Source organism: Trachurus japonicus, chromosome 13, assembly GCF_045865225.1.
Source record: "Trachurus japonicus isolate A0001 chromosome 13, Traja_1.0".
NCBI classification, from domain to species: domain Eukaryota; kingdom Metazoa; phylum Chordata; class Actinopteri; order Carangiformes; family Carangidae; genus Trachurus; species Trachurus japonicus.
Window position 1 is genome coordinate 37,058,278 of NC_140919.1, and position 21,562 is coordinate 37,079,839.

The 21,562-nt window shown below is 41.4% G+C and overlaps 3 protein-coding genes across 4 annotated transcripts; 1 reads left to right on the forward strand and 2 right to left on the reverse strand.

Moving 5' to 3' along the window:
- Nucleotides 1–6,245: 6,245 nt before the first annotated feature.
- On the forward strand, nucleotides 6,246–9,709 carry otol1b (otolin 1b). The gene is made up of 5 exons (XM_085796352.1): nucleotides 6,246–6,731; nucleotides 7,233–7,717; nucleotides 7,809–7,898; nucleotides 8,421–8,492; nucleotides 8,578–9,709. Exons 2-5 carry the CDS (start codon nucleotides 7,243–7,245, stop codon nucleotides 9,474–9,476), a joined length of 1,536 nt encoding a protein of 511 aa, XP_085652478.1. The 5' UTR covers nucleotides 6,246–6,731; nucleotides 7,233–7,242; the 3' UTR covers nucleotides 9,477–9,709.
- Nucleotides 9,710–10,184: 475 nt separating this feature from the next.
- LOC146976517 (Fc receptor-like B) lies at nucleotides 10,185–13,000 on the reverse strand. Its single transcript, XM_085796353.1, has 6 exons — nucleotides 12,782–13,000; nucleotides 12,652–12,687; nucleotides 12,152–12,442; nucleotides 11,677–11,943; nucleotides 10,847–11,104; nucleotides 10,185–10,761 (listed from the first exon to the last, which is right to left on the reverse strand). The coding sequence occupies exons 1-6, from the start codon at nucleotides 12,849–12,851 to the stop codon at nucleotides 10,754–10,756; spliced, it is 930 nt and encodes a 309-aa protein (XP_085652479.1). The 5' UTR covers nucleotides 12,852–13,000; the 3' UTR covers nucleotides 10,185–10,753.
- A 2,647-nt stretch (nucleotides 13,001–15,647) lies between these two features.
- Nucleotides 15,648–20,355, reverse strand: LOC146976518 (rab5 GDP/GTP exchange factor-like). 2 transcript variants are annotated; one of them, XM_085796367.1, is made up of 9 exons: nucleotides 20,218–20,355; nucleotides 19,413–19,606; nucleotides 19,070–19,242; nucleotides 18,558–18,736; nucleotides 17,919–18,000; nucleotides 17,631–17,763; nucleotides 17,390–17,481; nucleotides 17,006–17,262; nucleotides 15,648–16,266 (listed from the first exon to the last, which is right to left on the reverse strand). In XM_085796367.1, the coding sequence occupies exons 2-9, from the start codon at nucleotides 19,583–19,585 to the stop codon at nucleotides 15,838–15,840; spliced, it is 1,518 nt and encodes a 505-aa protein (XP_085652493.1). In that variant the 5' UTR covers nucleotides 19,586–19,606; nucleotides 20,218–20,355; the 3' UTR covers nucleotides 15,648–15,837. The 2 variants fall into 2 exon arrangements, with proteins under 2 accessions (XP_085652493.1, XP_085652492.1); XM_085796366.1 differs by having other exon boundaries at nucleotides 19,413–19,609.
- Between the last annotated feature and the right edge of the window lie 1,207 nt (nucleotides 20,356–21,562).

A 21,562-nucleotide genomic window follows, 5' to 3' on the forward strand; every position in this document is an offset into this window, starting at 1 on the left:
GTGTATCTGGTAGTGGTGATGAGCATTGCATTTAGTTGTGTGCTTAAGATCATTTTTGATTATTTGTGCTTTGGGTCAAGGGCTTGCTGATTACAGTCTGAACATGATCTCTGAGTTAACCTTATTTATATGGAGTTATATATTTATATACACTGGTAAATGCTTGGCTGGTTACAATGTCAATTACCAAACTTTTTTTTTTTTTGATTATTTATATCTTTATTCTCTTGTGGCCATAAATGATATGTGTTCCTAATTTAGGTTATCCACCTGAAAGTGCTATTATATTGTTCCCAGTTTGTGTCAGTTTCGGTAGTCGAGACATTTCCTTCAACAAGAATCAAGAGGTCTCTGAGAAGGCTTTTTTCACTGTTCACCAAAGCTTTATTTATACATGATAGCAACACACCACTGCAATATTCAGAAAATAAACACATTTGCTGACACTTGGACAGCTGCTCCCTTTCTCATCCTGGTTTCAATTTTGAGATATGCATATTGTATTTTGAAATATGTATTCATGCGACATGCACGTCTGTTCTGCCTTCTGTCGAGCAGAGCAGTTACTTTGAAATGGAAGAACAAACAAAACAAAAGCTTGTGGGCAGGACATTCCTGACACAATAGACTGTACTAAATAAAGTGAATTCACACAATAAGAGGCAGAGCCACGAAACCAGTTCTCCATAAACAGTACAGGAATGAATGCCCAGAGGCTTTGATTTCCCTCCTGCAGGTACTAGGTAACCTGGACATGCTTACAAAACTATGCTGATCTGAAGTCTGCACCGTGTCCACACACTCTGTCGGACCAGACCAAATTCAAATTAGAACCACAATCAGTACTGTGCAAATATCTGATTTTTTTTTTCATTGAGATTCTCACATAATATCCAACGAGACTGAGAGAAATGTTTAGAAATCTTGCAATATTAAGGAAAATTCTGGACCTGATCCACCAAACTTGCCTCAACTGCACCCTCAAGTTTGGTGAGATTCAGTTTAGTACTTTCTGCACAATTCTGCTGACAAATGAACGCAGACAAATGAAAACATAACCTCCTTTGCAGAGGTAACTAGTGTAAAGGTCAATAAGGAAACCTGTTCACCACAGTGTGTTTATGTCTTGTAACAGGACACCTCCACCTTGTTTTTTATTTGCCATCTTAAGACACAATAGCTGCATCACACAAGTCTACATACTCAAACTCCTCAGTGCCAAATTGCTACTGATTTATTTTCACATCCTCTTCTTTACCTATTTATTTTTTCTTCACTATCTCATTTCTCACGCTTGCTTCTCCGTCTGTTACTTCATTTTCTTTCGTTTTCTTTCTTTCTTCCTGCATTTTCTTTTTAAAAGTTTGCACCAGGGTCTTTGAAGAAGAGTCCTCTGTTTACACTGCACATGTTAATTTGTATCCCATGAAGGGAGAAGTCAGAGGTTATCTCCATGATGACAAGATGTAAACAAAGTTATCTGCAGGCTTAAATGCTCTCAAAACACTCAGAGAGGTGGTGTACTGTTTCTGGTATGTTTACATGTCGCCTGTGCTTGTGTCTCCAAATAAAACTGGGGTGGACTCCTAGCAACTGTTGAGTCCATGGACAGACAAGTAGCCTATATGACATCAAGACAAACCTGTGCACATCACCACTAGACTGCCACCAGTTTACAAGGAAACTCCAGAAAGTGTTCAAATATTAATCTCATTGGCAACATTTGATAACACCTTACTCTTTGGCTTAAGTTTCAGTGTCTCTCTCATACACACACACACATAGGGCTTATTACAACCAAACAACCACCAGCAATGGGTGCTATTGTTCAACTCTACCTACTAACAGGTGTGTGACATTACAATGAATGACTCCATGGTAATAACCTTCTGACAGACGTGTAGAACAATAGGCACACACGCACGCACACACACACACACACACACACACACACACACACACACACACACACACACAATCATTTATTTCTTTATTTAATTTCCATCCGAATAAGGACTTCTCTTGAGAACAAAAGAGGCAACATTTTTTACTATGTCACAAAACCAGATCTATGACGATGTGTCACTACAATTTTCAAAAAATGCTAAATTCAAAGAGTTTCTGTCTCATTTGTATTTTTTATTCATGTTAGTTTCTTTCCCGTTTGATACAAGTGTCTGTACATATGAGTGTAGTTCGTAATAACGTTATACAGATTTCCTCATGCATTTACACATGCGCTAATATTCATAATCCCTTCTTAGTCCACCAGGTACTAGGTATTTTTATACACACCATAGTGATAATTGCAGTACACAGAGATCGTAGATGTCACAGGACAGCCTTGTGAAATAATGATCACAACAACAAAATGAACAAGTCTGACTGTTTTCCAGATCACTGCATGACTCAGTCTTGTGATGCATAGTGAAACTTAACTGTGTTACAAATGGTTAGGTTTAGTCTTTATAATAATGTATTATTAAGTCATTTAATTGGCTTGTTTTGAGGGATCATTGTTTGCACTTCAGGGTGTGTGTGTGTGTGTGTGTGTGTGTGTTGTTGTTGTCTGCACTGCAGTCATACAGGTGGGTTGGGGGTGGTGGCACTTTATCTCAGTTTTTCCCTTAGGTGATAAGAAAAAAAAAAATTTGCAACAAAAAGTCTTATACATACTAAATAGACAATATTCTTTAGATATTTCAATCAATTTTCCAATTAAACCACAATCCAGGAATACTTGTTATTTGCTCTTGTATTGTTGAATTGAAACTGAGTTTCTCTGTAATGAGGATTACAGACAAAAAGGTTCTAAGATACAAAGTGTTTGCTCCACAGAGTAAAAAACACAATCTAAATTTGGACTCAATAGGGTAAAATGATGGTAAAAATGATTTGGGAATGCACTCACATCCACAGCAGAGATCAGATTCAGGATTGCATTATTATGGTTTGAAGACAATTTACGTCTTTCCAAACTGATCCCACTACAATCAGACCAAGTTTTAACTGTGATATTTGGAGTGACTGTGCAAGTATTTCCATTCCTTGTTGATCAAAGACAGAGGAGGAATTCACCGTATGCTCCACTTAGTATCTCAGTTATGAATCAGTCAATATGAGCCTAGGAGTGGCTGGTCTGATAAAAACCTGAGTCCAGCGAGGTGTGAACCCCCGGCTGGAGCCAAATACGGACGTGATCAGTGGACTTAATGCACATGAAAACATCTTTTTCAGCCACTGGCTCACAGTAAGAGTGGGGCATATTTGTGCACCATCATTACAACCTGAATAATGTAACTGTAAAGGTTAAAGTAAGACATAATATGAGCTGATTTAAAGTATACATATTAAGTTTCTGCATACCTCAAACACATAACATGAATATTTGTTTGGGTCTGATCAGGCATCTAAACAGTTATTCTAAATAATTCACCATCTGTCGTCAAAAATACAAGTCTGCCACCAAGTGGACAAGCAGAGAAATAATCTGTCCTCTGGATAGGGAATTGTGCAAATAATCAGTTTAGGACTAAAGCTGAGGGTGAAGGTAAAGACAGCACGGCTCTTTGTTTTACACTGTTGCCCATAAAGTTGGAATAATTTTATTTTCAGACAAATTCTTCTTTTTATTCCGATTATAAAGGTTAATTGTGGTTTAATTCTCACAGTGATATGTATTGATTGAAAGAGATTGATCAATAGTTTGATCAAGAGTTTTTAGAAGGTATACACTTTATCTATTAAGAATAAATCACATTGTAATAACCATTTCATGGGAAGAGGTAAAAGAAAATTATTCAAACTTTATTGGCAACAGTGCATATGGTTCTTAGGGTGTGTTTGTTGATTTATGGGCACATAAGGGCAGTTGGTGAGTTGGATATGGGAACTATAGGTGTACAGGTATAGCGCAGCTGCAGCTGGGTGGTAAATGAAAGAGTTTGAAGAAGCAGAGGTGGATCAAGAGGATGGATACACCATCCATTCATGTCTGGTTTTGTTTCATATACTTCCACAGATACTTGCAAGCTTTGACTTCTCTTGTTTCATTTCCTCTATTGAACCACAAAATGAACTGGCCGGCCAGGAGTGAGTCACCCGTTCATGTTCAGGCCACACCACACACTGCACTCTGCTTGTAATGACTTTTTGTGTTGCATTTAAATGCAGACAACAGATACTGCATTTGTTGTCTGCTCCACCTTTGCTTTGTGTCAGGACTCAGTCTGCTTTAATACACCTGTACCCACACATTAGAAACAGTGATCTCACAGTGCAACTCTGAGAAAGCTCCTACATCACTGCAGCAGCGTGAGAAGTCAAAATGCTGCGAGAAAACAAAAGCTACATTTTCAGTGAGTGTAAAATTGTTATTTACAGTAATATTTGGACGATTCGGGGACTACACTGCGATAGGTGGGAAGATCGATACTACTGGTGCAACTCTGTTAAATATTAAGTTACAGCCAGCAGATACAGCTTATCTTAACATTACGTAATGTTAAACTGTATCTCAATCTGTAAAAAGACAAAAAGAGAAAAGTGTAAAACAGTAGGGTATATAAATGATATCATACAGATAACTGATCACATATAACTTCATAAAGTATATCTTGCTAAAATTGGCAACATCAATTAATCACTTTTGAACTACCAACTACCAGCAAATGTAAACATGGTTAGTGTTCCTCCAGTAATTTCCTTTTGTGGAAAAGGCCATTGTGTTTGCAAAATCAGTGCATTAGAAACCAATCCAGCATTGTCAGAGAGTGTTATGGGAGAGGCAGAAAGTGTTTTTGTATGCTGCCTCACTACATTGAGATGTGCCTTCACTGCCAGCAGATCATTTGCCAAAGTCATTAGCCACTAATTCTGCAGGATCTAGATTTTCTTTGATAAGATCTCACAGTAAAGACCAAAACACAGTCCATGGCCTTACTTGTGAGCACAGTGGGGAAATAATCCTACAGACACTATGGCTGGATGCTGTGTTAGTTACCAAACAAGTCTCGCTCTTATTGTCCCGCTCTCAGCTGCTTTCACTCTCTCTATACACATTCACTAAGGCTTCGAGCTCTCTCCTTTACATGAATGGGGTTAATGTAAGGTAATACACGTCCATCCACCCAAGTCATCACTGGTCCTCTCTCTCTCTGCTCGGCTGCGCCCGCTGAGTGAGTTAACTGTTCCTTATCCCTCGCTCTATAGTTGCGTGTGGATGGAGGCTGGGGGCAAGGCCGGTGCCAGTGTTAAATGAATGGCCAGGTGAGCGGCGCCTGGGTCCTCTGTGACCAGCTGGGCACTGTAAGCTGACCGCCGCTGTTGTGTGTGGTCTGAATGGAGCTGAGATACGACAGGGTTGAGGTCGGGCATGGAGAACCCCAGAGGAACCCCCTCTCTCTCACTCTCAGGACTCAGCTGCGTATCTTACACTCCATCTGTTTGTCTTCCACCGAGGGGCAAGTCAGGGATACTTCACCTGAGCTGCTGGGAAGGAGGGGGGGGGAAGAAGAACGAGTAGATGGAGGTGTGGGGATAAGAAGAAAGTGTACATGAGACTTTGAAAATAACTTAAATAAACACAGTCTTCTCCTGTTTGCTGGTTCTCTCCTCATCCAGGCATCACCCCTCTCTGTTTCCCAAATTCATTTCCCTTCTTCCTGCTCACTCATTGCTGGTCATAGATCTCTCTGAGGACCTGAGGTCTTTGACAACTGAGGCATGTCCACTGCTCAAACATCCATTGTCACTGGCAAGTCGAGAGTTTCCATCAGACAGCTCGCAGAAAATCACTTTTCGACAAAAACCCAATGCTCTCGGGTTACACTGTAAGAATGAATCATTGTCCGACCACACAGTTCGAATCATAGTCAGAAAATGTAGCTGCCAGCGGTCTGTGGGGCTCATGTGCAGTAAATCGGTCACTGTGACCAGGCAAGCATTGCCACTGCACTTATTCAAGGGAGATAAGTTGGTTTCTCTGACAAACATCTCAGGTTTAGCAACTGTTGAGTGAAGAGATTATCAGTGCTCTTTAGGCTAAAGCTTTCTTCTGGATGTTCACCAAGTGCCAGTCGATTGTAAATACTGAGCTCCCTGTGCTGCCCACCGGTGTGCAAATCTCACAGTAACTCATTTTAAAGTATCTGTTGCAGATGTTGCCGTCTAGCTCCACTTGCAAGATTCTGTGTGGGACTATACAGTAAAAGACGTAAAATAAAAATGGTTTGCACCATTCCTCCTGCAACTACATGTAGAAAGCTGTACAAACCTGCACCTGAAGAAAGAAACTTGTAGTTCCCTGGCATCTGTTACAGGACCCTCTTTGCTTAGCTTTGTCCCACTGCAGGAGTCTGGGTAGTTGGTTGGATGTTGGAGGAATGCCTCACATATCAGGTGACCCATTGCCCCGCAGCCTTTGCTCCTCACCTAGCTTACAGCGATGGAGTGCTCCTGGTGGGCGCTGTATCCCGTGTCACAAAAGCACCTTTCTACACAACAGAGGTACAGAAAATGGTCCACAGCACAGTGGTTCTCCTTGGGTCAACTCCAGCCCGCCATAATTGGATTTCAGACCTCCCCCTGTGCTTCCAACAAAACACCCTCATTGGTGGAGATGTTCTTTCGCCCAAGCCTGGCAGAGATATCAGAGAGACCTGGAGCTCCTGGTGATGCTTCCAAGACACTGCTAGAGAGGATAAATGACCATACTACTTATGCATAACTGGGTGAGTCTTTTCAAGTTTATTCTCTATATACATGTTCTCAGAAAGTTGCATTATGAACATAACCAGCAACCTTCTAAGACATTTTATTTTCTGTTTAGGTGTTTGCATAGAGACGATGAAACTATAGTTATGTGATATTGTGACCAAGAAAGTGTAGGCTCTCATTGTAGTTTAACACCTTAACTTCCAAATTCACTGACAAACTACTTGGAGAAGCTGACATATGAAAAGAGCAATGAGTAACAGGCAGAGTGTAGGCTTACTGGGTCAATTGTAAAAAAAAAAAAAAAAAAGCTCCTGTCTGAGATTTTTAACTGGAAAGATATAAGTGCAGAGAAGCAAGTGAATGCAATCAAAAGTGAACATAGAAAACTTGCATGGAAATAATAAGGGAAGAAATCTCACCACTTATTTATACTTTGTAATATTATCTGCAACAGTTAACCGCTCATCAGATCAGTGTGTGCTGTATTTGTAACCGACTTGTCTTTAAACCAAAAGTAGATGGAAAATGAAATTGGTGCAGAACAACAGAGGAAAGCTGTCTTGTATAGACTCATCTCTCCTCAGATCCCTGTCAACCATGAGGATTATCTCCTGTCCGTTGACCCTTGTGGCTGTAGTTGTGGTTACACTCACTGTGTTATCCTGCACTGAGGCTAAGACTACACCGAAGCCAAAGTACCAGTACACCAAGAAGCCCATCCCTCATCTGACAGTGCACAGCCCTGTGACCACCAGCATGCCCAAACCTCTCAAGACAGTGGCTGGTGCAAATCCTGTGCAGCCCCACCCACCGCCCACCACAGAGAAGAACACCTACCAAAGTCACAACTTTCCTCAGCACTACACTGAGAGCACTGAGCCCCCTGGTGTTGGACATGAGAACTACACCCTGGATTACAACGAGTGTTATTTCAACTTCTGTGAGTGCTGTCCACCTGAGAGAGGTCCCAGGGGGCCAAAGGGAGACAAAGGCCTGGCAGGTACACGAGTCGTTCATAAAATCGCATAAAATATAGAAAATGTTTTTTTTGTTTTCATTCCTTTGAACCTCTCAAATGTTTGCTTGTCAAGGGCCCCCAGGTGAAAAAGGGCTTGGAGGGCCAGCTGGCTTACCAGGACCACCCGGTATGAGTGGTCCAATGGGGCTTAAAGGAGACAAAGGTGAGTGTAATAGTAGTGAAATACAAATTTAGAATTACTTATTACAGTATACTCCAGTGTAATATATTGTGAGAATACAGCATATAGCACAGACACATGGGTGCAGACCTGTTATGAGGTAATGGTTTTACAGGAAACTGTCAAAGAGAAGTTGTGGTGCAGGTTCTACTTTCCTGCCTTTATTGCATTGCATTGTAGGTCTCTGAAGTGAGCACTCTGCCATGTAAACTACATAAGATAAAATTAATGGAAACACAAGAAAATTAATTTTACATCCCTCGCAGGTAACAAATTGGAATCTACACTTTTACACTTATGACCAGATTAATATCAGGTGTGGATAGAAATATAACAGGCTTCAAATAAACTGACTTCAAACAAAGACTCAAACTGTCTGGGACTCCTACTCCTTAAGCCTCTGAATCTGTGCCCCATCAGATATTTTGTGCACCTTCACCTGTTGCAGTATATAAGAAAACACCCAGATTGCTCATGTTGGATATTGTTATGTCATTTTCTCAGGGGAAAGGGGTGACAGAGGAAACAGTGGGAGTTTTGGCCCAGCAGGTGTCCCAGGAAAACCAGGACAAAAAGGTCAAACTTGTTCAGATGATTGTTGAATGCTTTTCATTTGTTGCTATACTTCTGTAGTTCTGAATCAGTGTCCCATACCTTGCAGGTGATGTTGGCTCCAAGGGCGAGAGAGGTCAAATAGGGCTGCAAGGTCTCAGAGGTAACATCGGCGAGAAAGGAGAAGCTGGCCAGAATGGGACTGCCGGAGAGAAGGGAGAGCCCGGAAAAGAGGGGCCAGCTGGACCTCCGGGAGTGGCTGTTGAGCAAGGTCCCAAGGGAGACAAGGGGGATAAGGGGGAGTGTGGCACATTTGGGGAAAGAGGGCCAAAAGGTGAGCGAGGGGATACTGGGCCTCCTGGCATCCCGGGAGGGATGGGCATTCCGGGAATAAATGGCAAGCATGGTTCCCCAGGTCCCGTAGGCGTTCGAGGGGATCCGGGGCCTCCTGGAGCACAAGGAGAACAAGGGGTGAGTGGGCCTCAGGGACCACCGGGCATACGAGGGATGCATGGGCCAAAAGGAGACAGAGGTTACCCTGGGATGAGAGGTGAGCGGGGTGTTCGTGGAATCAAAGGAGCTAAAGGATCAGGCATTCCCCAGAAGCGCTCGGCTTTCAGTGTAGGCATCTCTCCGAGAAAGTCCTTCCCTCCCTCTGGCTTCCCGATCCGCTTTGACAAAATCTTCTACAACGAAGAAAACCACTTCAATGTTACTTCCAACAGCTTCACATGCGTCCATGCTGGGGTTTATGTCTTCTCCTTCCACATCACGGTACGCAATCAACCCCTGCGAGCCACACTGGTGGTGAACGGGTCCCGGCGGGTAAGGACACGGGACTCTTTGTACGGTCAAGACATCGACCAGGCTTCCACTCTGGTGGTGCTGCGGCTGGCGGTGGGGGATCAGGTGTGGATGGAGACGCTCAGAGACTGGAACGGGGCGTATGCCAGCAGTGAGGATGACAGCATCTTCTCTGGGTTTCTGCTTTACTCAGACAAGGCCTGATACTCACCAGTGGTACTGACACTCTTCTTCTATACTGCTGTTCCAACTTGACCATATCTGACAAAAGACCAAATACTGGCGGTGCTACACTACTTTACTTATCACTCATGAGCTGCTCAAAAGTTGAACTGTACACTAGTCTGAATATTTGAAGACCTACTATATCAATATCATGTTTATTGCATTTTTACCTTTTGTTGGTTCTTCTAGTTTAACCCTCTGAATAAAAATGAGAAAACCCCAACACTCTTGTGTATGGCTGCACAATATACTTATATGTATATGTATGTTTACTCCCTCGAACCCATGACTCTGAAATATTTATTGATAGTTTGCCCTCAGTTTAACACCATGGCCTCCATTTCACCTGTCATTCCATCCTATGTTCCTCTTTTGTCTGTTTCACTATTTCTTTTCTCATGCAGACGCAGACCAGTGTTTCCTTTGTGGCTGACCTTGGCTCTATAAGTTATGAACTGAAAATTAAGACATAGAAATGTATCATGAATGTGTTGAGCAAACAGAGAATACCACATTCACTGAGCTCTTTAAATGTATTCCTATTCTAATGGTCAACCTGGGAAGAAAATGACCTTACCTCTCTGCAACACTCAATGCCATGTTATTACACCAATACTTCTAATATGTAAGCAGTATTGCTGTTCAAAGAGAGGGTTGTGTAAAATTAAAAATTCAGTAACACATGTTTTATATTGAATGCTTTATTTGTTTTAACCAATATGGCATTAGTTATTTTACCCATCACTACTGATTGAGTTACTTTCCTACATGAGATCATGAATAATAATACTTTCAAATGAATCATATAAAAAGTGGGCATTCATTGGCCCAGTATGATTAGCATCACATATCATCATTAAATTCTGTCACAGTATATAATGTGTGTAATGTTTCTGGAGCCACCTGATTCTTCACACATATGAGACATATCACCTGATTGCTAAAATGAAGAGGCAGAATTATCTGTGGTAGGGGGCAGCAGGTTGGTTAATAGACTGAATGTAGCAAAGGCGCTGGAGTTGGTGTCAGCAGAGGATCTGGGGGTTGGGTGCTCTGCTTCAGTGGCTTGAATAAAGGCAGGAGCTTCAGTGGATGGGGCTGCTGTTGACTCAGTTGTAGGAGGCAGGTAGAGGCGATAAAAGGAGGGGTAAAAGCCAGGGGATACTGCAGTGATGAGTTGGAGGCCTCATCATCAGTGGTCCTATTGGGTCAGAGCCAAGTGGGCTTCAGTAGCTGTGCAGCTCCTGTGTGATGCTTCACGCATCTGATGATTAAGGAAGAGGATTATAGTTTTAGTTTTTTCTTTGTCATGGACACACAGCAGATTACGTTTACCTACATTTAAATACCTGCTGCTGGTTCATAGGGTTCGGGCTCACTCCACAGGGTGATGTCCAACAGAGGCACCTTGGCCCTGCATTTGTAGAGGCCTGGAGACTTTCTGTACGAATCAGTTCCGCCAGAGTTTGCTGTTCCTAGTTGTCTGTTGTTCTTGTAGAAATAGAAGAGTATTGGAGCTTTGGCATTGTACTCCACCTGGCAGGTGAGAGTCATGAGTTGTGACCCATCTTGTGGATCAATCTTCATGACGGGCTTTGACAAGACCTCTGAGACAGAGTCACAGAAGAGAAAGCATTAGTGACAGGTACATTTTGAGTTTTGTATGTAGTCTATAGGCTGAGAATTACTGTAAATACTGCATATAGGAGGAATTAGACTTTTTACACAAATACTCACATGTCTGTACAGTAACTTAACGTAAAGACTGAAGACAGGTAACTAAATCTTCAAACTCCTTATACCAACATGGAATGGTACTTTTTCCTTGTTTAGTGCAGTATTCATAAGTCTGACAAGTCTCCACCAACAAACACTGACTTGGACCAAGTAACAACTCCCATGACAACAAATTGTGATGTTAACACTACATTTTAAATTTACTGAAAAGAAAAGAAAAAGAAGAAGAGACCGCTGATTTTGCTATCTTGGAAAAGAACCTGTAGAAGAAGCTGTAGATTCATATTAAGCGGGAATATGTGAAAGTGTGGTTGATTTTCTCATTTGAGTCTTAGATGTAAGTGCATTTTCTAAAACGTCTAACTATTCTTTTAACGTGTAACCTGCAACCAAAAGCAAACTCAGTATAAGCAGCCCATTATATATAGGCTACATTACTCACCTAGGACCGTCACTTCAGTCTCAACTGACTGGATGGACACAGTGCGTCCACTGGCTTCCCAAGAAACACGACAAGAATACATTCCATTATCATCAAGGGACAAGTTGGTCAGCCTGAACTCTAAGGAAGATTGACTCATAACTTCAACACCATCTCTGTACAGAATCGCCCCATAAACTGGGAAGTTATTCCGGAGTAGACATGTGACCTTTAAGGATTCTCCAACAAGGGCGGGATCATGTGGGACTTGCAGGATAGCCCACCCCCCTGTACAAAGATGACAGAGAAAAGTCACAGCAATCAAACCAAGACCAAAACATGCTAAATCATCTACATTTCTAAACTCAAATGTCCAGGATGCACCATATGATTTTTCAGAGTAGTTTAGGGCGTATAGGAGTACATCTGCTTTTGAAGTTAACAGATTATGAAAAGATTTTTTCAATGTTACAAACAAAACAAAAAAAGATTTTACCATCCACACTGATCTCGAGAGGCAGACTTTCAAGAGTGAATATGTTTCCCACTGCTGAGTCCCTCACTCCCTTGCAGGTATATATCCCATCCTCTTTAACTCCGACATTCCAGAGAGTAAGGGTCTCCCCAGTATAAGGTAGCTTCTGATTCTGTCTATACCACCAGAAATTCCAGTTGGATTTGTAGCTATCAGGAACGCTGCATTTCAGCTTGACACTTTGATCAGAGAAGATCCTTGTCTCCTTCGATAGGTTCTCTAAAATAGCTCTGAATGTGGTCTCAGGGACAACTATGGAAACAAATACAAATTATATTTTGAATATGGATGTTAATGCGCAATATAAATACTTACAATCACATCAATCTATTGTTCAGCAGAAACCAAACTAAAAATACAGATTCTATATGCTTACATGACACACTTATCTTAAAAACACAAATGTTTTTGTGAGATAAATTTATATCTAGAAGTGAACAACAAGAATATTTGGTACATACCACGGGATACTGCATGCTGCAGAAGGGTTGAAAGAACTGAAACAGTGAATAATTGAAGGTAAATGGCCAACTGGACAAGTTTATCAGAATGTGAAGTTTGAGATATTGTGAACAAACTGAAGAAACTTACCAAGAAATGATATGACCTTGTCCATTGTGATGGCTCTGATTGCAAGAAACAAGTGCACAGTGTGGTGCATTTATATCTAATGAGGAGGGAAGTGAAAGTGTCTTCTGAATTTCAACATGCAACAACACAGGACATCCCTTTTTCCAAAACACTGCCGAAACAAGGGATTGTCATCTTTTGTTAAATCAAAGTTCATTTAAATGATGGGCATTTATGCTACTGTGTACAAGTATTGATGTGTCAATCCAATGTCCTCTGTTTTTGTTACTTACTCTTTTGACTATTTCACAAATTATACCCCCCCCCCCCCCCAGTTTCCTAAGGTATATCTCAACCCTGGAAACTTTATTAACAGTAAAAAAAAAAAGGAGAAGTGAAAGTACCACCCCATTTCTGAGAACTCAATATGCTGAAATGCATCTGCACTCACTTTTGAGAAGAATAGGTCAAAAACAGGAGAATAAATAATAAACGATAACAGGACAAACCAAATTCACAATGTATTTTTGCATAAACACAAACCTTGTACATGGCCTAAGCTGCATAATATCTTATCTACACAGTAGCTTTTATATTCTTTAACACATCTGAAATGACTTCATGAATATACTTTATGCATACAAATAATTACATTCTCAGTGTTAACTAATCCTAGTTAGAAAATTCATGACAGACAAGTGAATCAACATGAGCAGGAACCGCACACAAATGCACATGCATTTTCAGTTTTTATTAATCATCATCACACACCCATAGATGCAAATATACTAATACTGCCCCAATAAGTTACATTTAAATAAAAGACAGTATTATTACTTTCTCCCATGTGATACAATAACAAACCTATAAGGTTACAAACGTGTTTCAAACTTTAAAATACCTCATAAATGGCTTCTGCATACAGTGCAATGAAGTTAATCAAGCTGTTGTTTGCATTAAAAGCTTTTTCTCAAACTAAAATTGGAAAGCAACGACACACCGACTACACTATTGCAAATGTGAACAAAAAAAAAGTTTCAGCTCTAGCAACATAAAGAAATGTTAGCTGATGGCCAAGGGAAAAAGAATATCCCTTTCACATAATTAATTCATACAACTCTGCCAAATATAAAGACTTGGTTGGAAAACACTGGCGTGGCACAAGCCCTCAACACTGTTTTCACCAATAATCTTCTATCCTTTCAAATTGACAGAGAAATCACTTCCTTCATTCAATGTGAGCTTCAAAATCAAAACGGAAGAAAAGTGCTTTAAAATACATGAAACTGGTGTGGGGGCGATTTTTATGCCTTGCACATACAGAAACTGCATCATCTTTGCCTTGTTACATAGTTCATACCAAAGCTCTGACAAATTAAGTCATTCTCCTAAAACCTGATTTTTATTCTTAGATGGGACATGCTTGTAACACCTTCTCGAGAAGATAACTTAATAGATCAACATTTTACTATCCAACCATTAAAATTCATGTAACATGTCTTCAAACTATTTTCTTTGATGAGATAACTACTGTAAATATTACAGGATTAATGTCTCCTATTGCATCCAGAAGAATTGATACCTGTCATTCTATAGAAAAATAAAATCACTGTACATCCAACTTAGGGCTGGAGTGAGAGGTCTGGCATGAAAACGAGACTACAACGCAAGCACGCACACACGCACACACATAACAGAGGCGGGGGCGGGGGCAGGGGGGGCTTGATTTATAGACATTAATGGAACATGTCCATGCAACACACACTCGCCCACACTTTCCTGCATGCACAACCGTGGACGGCCTTTGTCTCCGGAAACATTTCCAGCGGTCAGTAACCTACATAGTACATACAGCAGAAATCATGAGCATGGGCTTTCAGTAAGGGGAAGTAAGGGGTTACCCCATTAAGACTTTCCTTTTTCATTTCCCCAAAAACATTTTACTGAACTGCATATGTTATATTAAAAGCTACTTGAGCAGTAGGGTTCCTGTTTGGAGAGTTGTGAATGATAACAACACACAATAAAACATACAACCATTTATCCTAGTTTCCACAAATGTAACAACAATAACAAGGATGAAGGAGTACTGAGGTACTGAAAACTCCACTGAGAGTGATCTTCTTAGATGTTTGGGTTTTACTCTGGTGTGGAATCAGTCTGCTACTTTGCATTAAAAGGGGGCAGAAGAAGTGGTCTTGACATCTGATCAGGATGCCTCCTGGACGATGCTCTGTGGAGGGTTTGGCTGCACACCCTACTTGAAAGAAGCAACAGTCAGAATATGCTGGGATGAGAGGACTGGGGCCGTTAATTAATAGCCTGGGAGCACCGAAGCACATGGCCCAGTACAAGTCTGACACTGTACTAGCAACAGGACGTGGGGGCTCTGCCATGAATCCAAGATAAAAGACTGTGACTATGCTTCATGTTGCCTGATGTTCAAGAAATAGTTTGCCATTTTGGAAAACCCAACCTATTATTTGTCTTATATTTATATTTTTTACCAGTAGCAGTGTGCACTGCATGTGTGAATGTATTTGTATGTATGTACTGCTGCTGTAACCCTGTGAATTTCCCCATTGTGGGATAAATAAAGGCATACTTTACTTTACTTTACTTAAACCCTGGTGGAGAGTTATGAAACTGAAGCCTGGGGATAGTTCACTTAGCATAAAAAATCTCCAGGTGACAAAACTCACCTGCTAGATCTTCTGAAGCTCACACATCTGTATAAAAACAGAAGTAGTCTGTTGTTCTTACACTTGGATGGATGGATACATTTCATGACTATTTAACTGTACAGACATGAGTGGCACTAATCATCCTCTTTAACTCTCTACAAGAAGGTCTGTGTCTTAGCTTCCCAAAATGCCAAACTATTCTTCTAAATCAATTGTTCCATTACTTTTAATTGTCAGGCCCTCTGGGATGATGGATGAGATTGAGATGGCTGAAGTGATGATAGGATCCATGTCCAATGGCTGCTGGATGTGCATACCAACAGCCAGGTTTAACAGCAAGGAGGGGGGGGGGGAGTAAAGCCTCTAGATTCTTTCAGAGCAGAACTCTTCATATCACCCAGCAAACACTTGTGGTTGCAGTGGTGGGGGCAGGAGCTCATTTTCAACGTTGTCAGAGTCTATTGCTGATGATGCTGCAGACGTCTCACTAGCTGTGGGTGCGGGAGGGTTTTGTGTCTCTGGTGGAAAGCTCTCCAGGACACTCTGCACCTTCTGCTCTACCTCGTCTGTCCAGTCGATAAGGTCGCTCTCCAGTTGCCGAGCCTTCTCCATAACACGCTCCTGTCTTTCCCCGAGCCCTGTGAGCAGGTCCAGTCCTTTGTGGACCTGACTGAGAGCTGCGCTGCCCGGAGAGCCGGACGAAGCTCCGGAGGCCTGAGGCCAGTTGGGAGACGCCTGGCCCGTCATGTAGAGCTCGAACTCCTCAGAGCTCAGGTTTAGAGACTGACCGTCCAGCTTCTCAATGAAGGCCACTGCACAGCACTGGGGAGAGGGGATGTGGGGGGTTATTTAAAAAAATCATTCTGCCATCAGATTCATTTAGACTAGGGTTGCAAATTAATTAATTAAACGAAAATACTAAAGCAGGTGTTGACCAACACAGCAAAGCAAGTAGCCACAGAGCTAATTTCCTTCCAGCAGTGTCAAATCTTAAACCAAATACCAAAAAACATTAGGGATCAACAGTGTTCAAGACCACATAAAGCTTTGAATGTTTTGAATAGTTTCAACTGACTCACTGACTCGAGTCATTTGTGTCAGTGCAGTTGTCCTTTTTTTAGCTATAACTTCTTTTTCTGAATCTGTATTTTTTTTTTTTGCTTTGTAAGCAAGACATTTTTATAACTTGTTTTGTAGCTGGCCAGATTGCATCATGGTCTATTGGGACAGCTATCTGACTTGTTACTCAACTGACGCTCACATGACCTGAGCGGGATTTCAGGACTGACTGGTAATAACATCTGGCATTTATTGTTTTTATATACGTATATGTTCAGGTGCTGGTTTATTAGGTACACCTAAATAGAACTACTAAAGTCTACGTTCCTACAACTTTATGACGACTTAAGCAGGTGTAGTGCTGTAGGCTGAATGGCATCACATGCAGAAGTATTTGTGATTCATTTTACCTTCTCTGATTAAAATAAGATGAAGAAAACTGGAATTTGAAACACACACAACCATGAATCATATAAATACAAGTGTGCACTCATCTCCTCACCAAATTAGTGAAGTAGTAACCATCCTCTCCAGTCATAAGTCTGCTGGGGTTGCAGAAGCGGGTGATGTACTGGATGTTGGACTGCAGTCGCGGAGGGTTTGCTTTCAACACAATGTAGATGAGGGTGGGGAGGAAGTCATCTGCTGACGCAGCCTCTTTCTTGCTGACTTTGATGGCGTTGAAGATGTGCTTGCTGCAACGAGTGATACATGCCAGCTTTTCCTTGGGTACACGCTTCGAATCCATTTCAATCACATCTGGTACGATGCAGAAATATGAGGAGATAAAATTGTTCAAATGAAAATCCAACTGGATCTCTACTGTTAAGATAATGAGGTGTCGTCCTGCCATGGGCTTCTGGAAAATACACCTAAAGAGACTTACCTGTGATGGCTTTGACTACGCTGTCAGAAACCTCAGGAATCTCCTCATCAACAGGAACACACAGCATCTCTATGGTGACCCAGTGCAAGGCTCTGAAACAGCGTGTGAAAACAACTCAGATCTCAGCTGTAATAATTCGACCTGCAACTGTGTTTCCTTGTGCTCAGAGAAATGCAGGGACAGTAATGACAACCTGCATAGAAAATTTATTTAGGCATTATTACAACTTTTCTCTCCAAACCTGATTCTCTTCTGAATGGCCAGGTCCTTATTCTCATCATCTGTGGTCTCAGGACAGAAAACTTCCTTGTAGAGACGAGTCATCATATACTTCTCCACTTCATCCATAACATTTTCTACATGATCTGATGAACCTAACAAAAAAAAACCCCAAAAACAATAATATTTATACATGAGACATTATTAACTGTATATTAGTGACATCCATTGTTTTATAGTTAATTAAATCTCAGAGTTTAACAAAACAAATCAGCTGTACGGAGTTAACGGTTGAAGCGTTAAGCAGCACCTTTGAACTGGGTCTGGAGGCGATCTGAGAGGTTCTGGTAGAAGTCTTGCACACACTCCGACAGCTCATCTGCACCCATGTCCTGTATTAAAGGAATGTGTGTAAACATTTCACCTCAGATAATATAACATTTAATTTCTTTGAAAAATAAATATGACAATGTTACAAGGGCAGATATCAAACTCAAGCCCAGACATGACAGAATGATACATTGTGCCTGGTTTTGATATTGATTGTTTTATCTGTTTAACTGTAGAGAGTATTTTCAAATTCACTAATAGTAAATGCCTGACAAACAGACTATGTGAAAAGTGATAACCCCTTCTGTTGATCACTGTTGTTACATTTTACCTTACATTTCAGACAAAGGAATCTTAGCTCATTCTGTAATACCAGTAACTCTGGTAGGAGATAAGTTTTCAGTAATAAATGAGGACAGGTGGCCATGAAACAGAATAACAGAAAGCAGACACAAGTTGCCAATGCACTGAATTTTACACTGGGCAAAAACCTGCAAACGTCACACAAACACTTGGCTTTTGTCATTCATGTGAATCAGTTTGAGTTATTTTTGTCTTGCAAGAAAGGTACACTTATCTGGCAGTGTGAAAGGAGTAAATTGCCTGTTTTTAAACGTACCCGCTTGTAGACCATGCTTTCAGTGAAGGCCCGACACTGTTTGAAGATTTCCCTGCCAGACTTCAGAGGCTTGAGAAAATCAATGAACTCTTTTGTTGCATGGTCACTGTCCACCGAGGAATGCCGACTTGCAGAGGAGCTTGGGCTTGGGCTGGACTGTGTGTCAAAAGGAGCACCATCTGGTGGGGAAGACATTACATGGTATTTTAATCAAAGTTGCAAACACATGAATTTTTTTTTCCTTCTGCTATGGGCTGCCATGTGTGTAAGTCATCAAGGGAAATTGAGGGAAGTTGATTTTGGTTGACCACAGTATGGTCTTCTTGTTTCAGTAAAACAGGGATCCAAAATGGTTTCCATAAAAATGAGGACGGACTTAGGTAACACCGGGTCAAATTATGGCAAAGATATCACTTACTTTCTCATGAGTAATGGGAACATTATATGCCATAAAGAACAGAAGTTTAATAGCTACCAATTCTATCATCTACTTACAGTAAATGCTAATATACCTTTTTTGGGTGGTGTTTTCGAGGAGGGAATAAAAAACTTGGTCACTGTGTTAACTTTGCTGGACTTTTCCTTAGTTTTTCTTTCTTCAAACTTGCTGAAGGGTGTGATGGTCGGCTGTGATTGGGCCTTCTGGTGCCTGCTTGCATAAGCTTCCTCTTCCTCTCTCTGCAGCCTGCGAGGAAAAACAATACAGTTGTATTAGTTGTCAGGTGGACAGACGGACACCAGAGCAGGCCAACAAAATGAGCAGGTGAGTTTATAATTTTAGGTAATTTTACACTGGGCACACAAGACAGACAGACAGACAGACAGACAGACAGACAGACAGACAGACAGACCGACCTCTCAGCAAGCGCCCAGTCTTCTTGGATCTGTTTTTGTTTTTCTCGCTGATTTTCCTCTCGCCAGCACTTCGAGCACAGGCCCTGCCAACCAGTGTTGCCATAAAAACCACATCCTTTCTTGCAAAGCAGCTCTGATTGGTCCAGATGGATCCCACGCCGCTGGCTCATCATTTTTCATCAAAGTTAGTAGGACTGCTGGGGGGACGAGAAGAGAGGGAACTTTAAAAGTCAAAACCGTGAGTACAAACTGCATATTAGGAACAACAACAAAAACAAAAAAATCTCATTATAACATTCAATCGTTACCCGACAAGTTTCTGTAGCTTTAACTTGTGACTGAGTTCAAGTCCCCATCTACCTACACAGCGTTGACAAGACAAACCACCTAATTGGATTAAAACATTGATTTAATGTAGCCTGATCCATAGAGATCTTGTCTGCTCTGGCTGGGTTCAGTTTGCGGGGGTAATAAGTTACATCTGGTGATAGCGAGAGGAACATCAGCTGATTAGCATTAGCTCGCTGACAGCCAGCTGATGGCTCGCTCAGACGACTGACAGCGCATTACAGCCAACGTCGAAACTAAATATCTATTCAAAACAGCTTTGTGCCTGGGTTGAAATTATTTACTGATATATCTGAAACATGGCTAGACTGTTTTTGTCACGGAAAACGCTAACGTACAGCTAGCCAACAGAAAACCACCTAAGCTAATTACAGAGCTAAGCTACATAACGAGCTAACGTTACATCAACACCGCGTCAGCTGAAACACTCCAGGTCATAAACGTCGTGTCAACGTACAGTCTCATTCGCAGTGTCAAAGCTGTTGAGTAACGCTGTCGTCGCTCCAGCTCCAGGTTGTTATTGGTGGGTGTTTACATTAGCAAGGCAGCTAGCTTTGTCCCCAGCCATTTTGTCTGTCATTTGTTTCTTCCTCTCGCATGTGTTGTCTGTTTTGGGTCTGTTAAGACCCTGGTCAGATGTTCGAGCGCCGCCTGCTGTTGCTACCCTGTACCGCTTCCTGTTGCCATGGTGAGGGGAGGAGGGAATGCATCCGCTGCCGACAGCGGCAGAAGCTGCCAGGTAGCTAGTTGTTGCATAAAGGTTTCGTTTCTTCAATATAAAACTTATCAGTTGACACTTTTTTAGTCCATTCTTTGGTACGTTGCTTACAATAAAGTGCTAATGGCGATTTCGACGTCCTTAAGTATATGGTTAAAAGAATATTAGCCTATTCTTGTAAAATATTAGGCCTAAATCTGTTTATGTAGGTAGGGTAGGTCCTCTGAACATAGCTTAGGCTACTGATATTTAGTAAGCTATCATAATAGCCTATTTAGGGTGACAAAAAAAAAAAAAAAAACTGGGCTGGTTTTGCTCTTTTTGTTTTAGCCTATTAAAACTGGCAACACCACCTGCTCACATTATGTTTGAAACCAGTTACTAGCCTACTTCAAGGCAAGTTGACATGAACTTCCCCAGTTGCATAGGCCTATCTGCAGGATGAGACCATGCTCCTGCAACCCGCCCACCTCTGTGATAAAACGCAGTCCGAACATCCTGGTGAGGTCTGCATGAAGAGCCATATATGGTAAAAGACCCCACATCACAAACAGCCTGTGTCTCTCTTACTCAAGTTGGAAGTGAGGGCTGGGTAACAGCTACAGTAGGCTACTATTTAGCCTATTATTTACTACACAAAAGCACCAATGAGGCAGTAGCACTAATGTTGAACTTGACTGCATTAGCCTATCAATGTTTTGTTGTTTTTTTTTACAAGCAAAATTTTACAACACATTTCAAAAAAATAGGCCTAAACCTCCTTATTGTGTTTCTTTTGCCTGGGGTGTGTAGGTCTATTTTCAATTCATGTTTTGAACCTATGTCAAAAAGTGAAGAGAAGGAGTTGTGTGCCTCATTCATGTGTCAGAAGAAAACAAGCTTATTTTTACATTCCCCTGAGAAATCAGTTATTTCCTGCTTCTTCCCCAGATGGACAGGCAGCCGCATGGGTGAGGAGTAAGTTTGTGGAGAAAGTTGTATGGACCTCCTAACTCACCTTTGGAGTGATAATATGTTAAATATTGAGCAAAGAGACACATCGATGAGGTGAGGAGAAAATTTGGAGGTGATGCCAACAGGAGGA

Excerpts from the sequence above, each read along its gene's own strand:
- otol1b (XM_085796352.1), top strand. The coding sequence starts at position 7,243 with ATGAAATTGGTGCAGAACAACAGAGGAAAGCTGTCTTGTATAGACTCA. Across the intron at positions 7,899-8,420 it reads GGGGCTTAAAGGAGACAAAG|GGGAAAGGGGTGACAGAGGA; the intron begins GTGAGTGTAATA and ends TCATTTTCTCAG. Across the intron at positions 8,493-8,577 it reads AGGAAAACCAGGACAAAAAG|GTGATGTTGGCTCCAAGGGC; the intron begins GTCAAACTTGTT and ends CATACCTTGCAG.
- LOC146976517 (XM_085796353.1), bottom strand. The coding sequence starts at position 12,851 with ATGCACCACACTGTGCACTTGTTTCTTGCAATCAGAGCCATCACAATG. Across the intron at positions 12,688-12,781 it reads CAAGGTCATATCATTTCTTG|TTCTTTCAACCCTTCTGCAG; the intron begins GTAAGTTTCTTC and ends TCACTGTTTCAG. Across the intron at positions 11,944-12,151 it reads TCTCGAGATCAGTGTGGATG|GGGGGTGGGCTATCCTGCAA; the intron begins GTAAAATCTTTT and ends ATCTTTGTACAG.
- LOC146976518 (XM_085796367.1), bottom strand. The coding sequence starts at position 19,585 with ATGATGAGCCAGCGGCGTGGGATCCATCTGGACCAATCAGAGCTGCTT. Across the intron at positions 17,764-17,918 it reads CCTCCAGACCCAGTTCAAAG|GTTCATCAGATCATGTAGAA; the intron begins GTGCTGCTTAAC and ends TTTTTTTGTTAG. Across the intron at positions 17,482-17,630 it reads GCCATTCAGAAGAGAATCAG|AGCCTTGCACTGGGTCACCA; the intron begins GTTTGGAGAGAA and ends ACGCTGTTTCAG.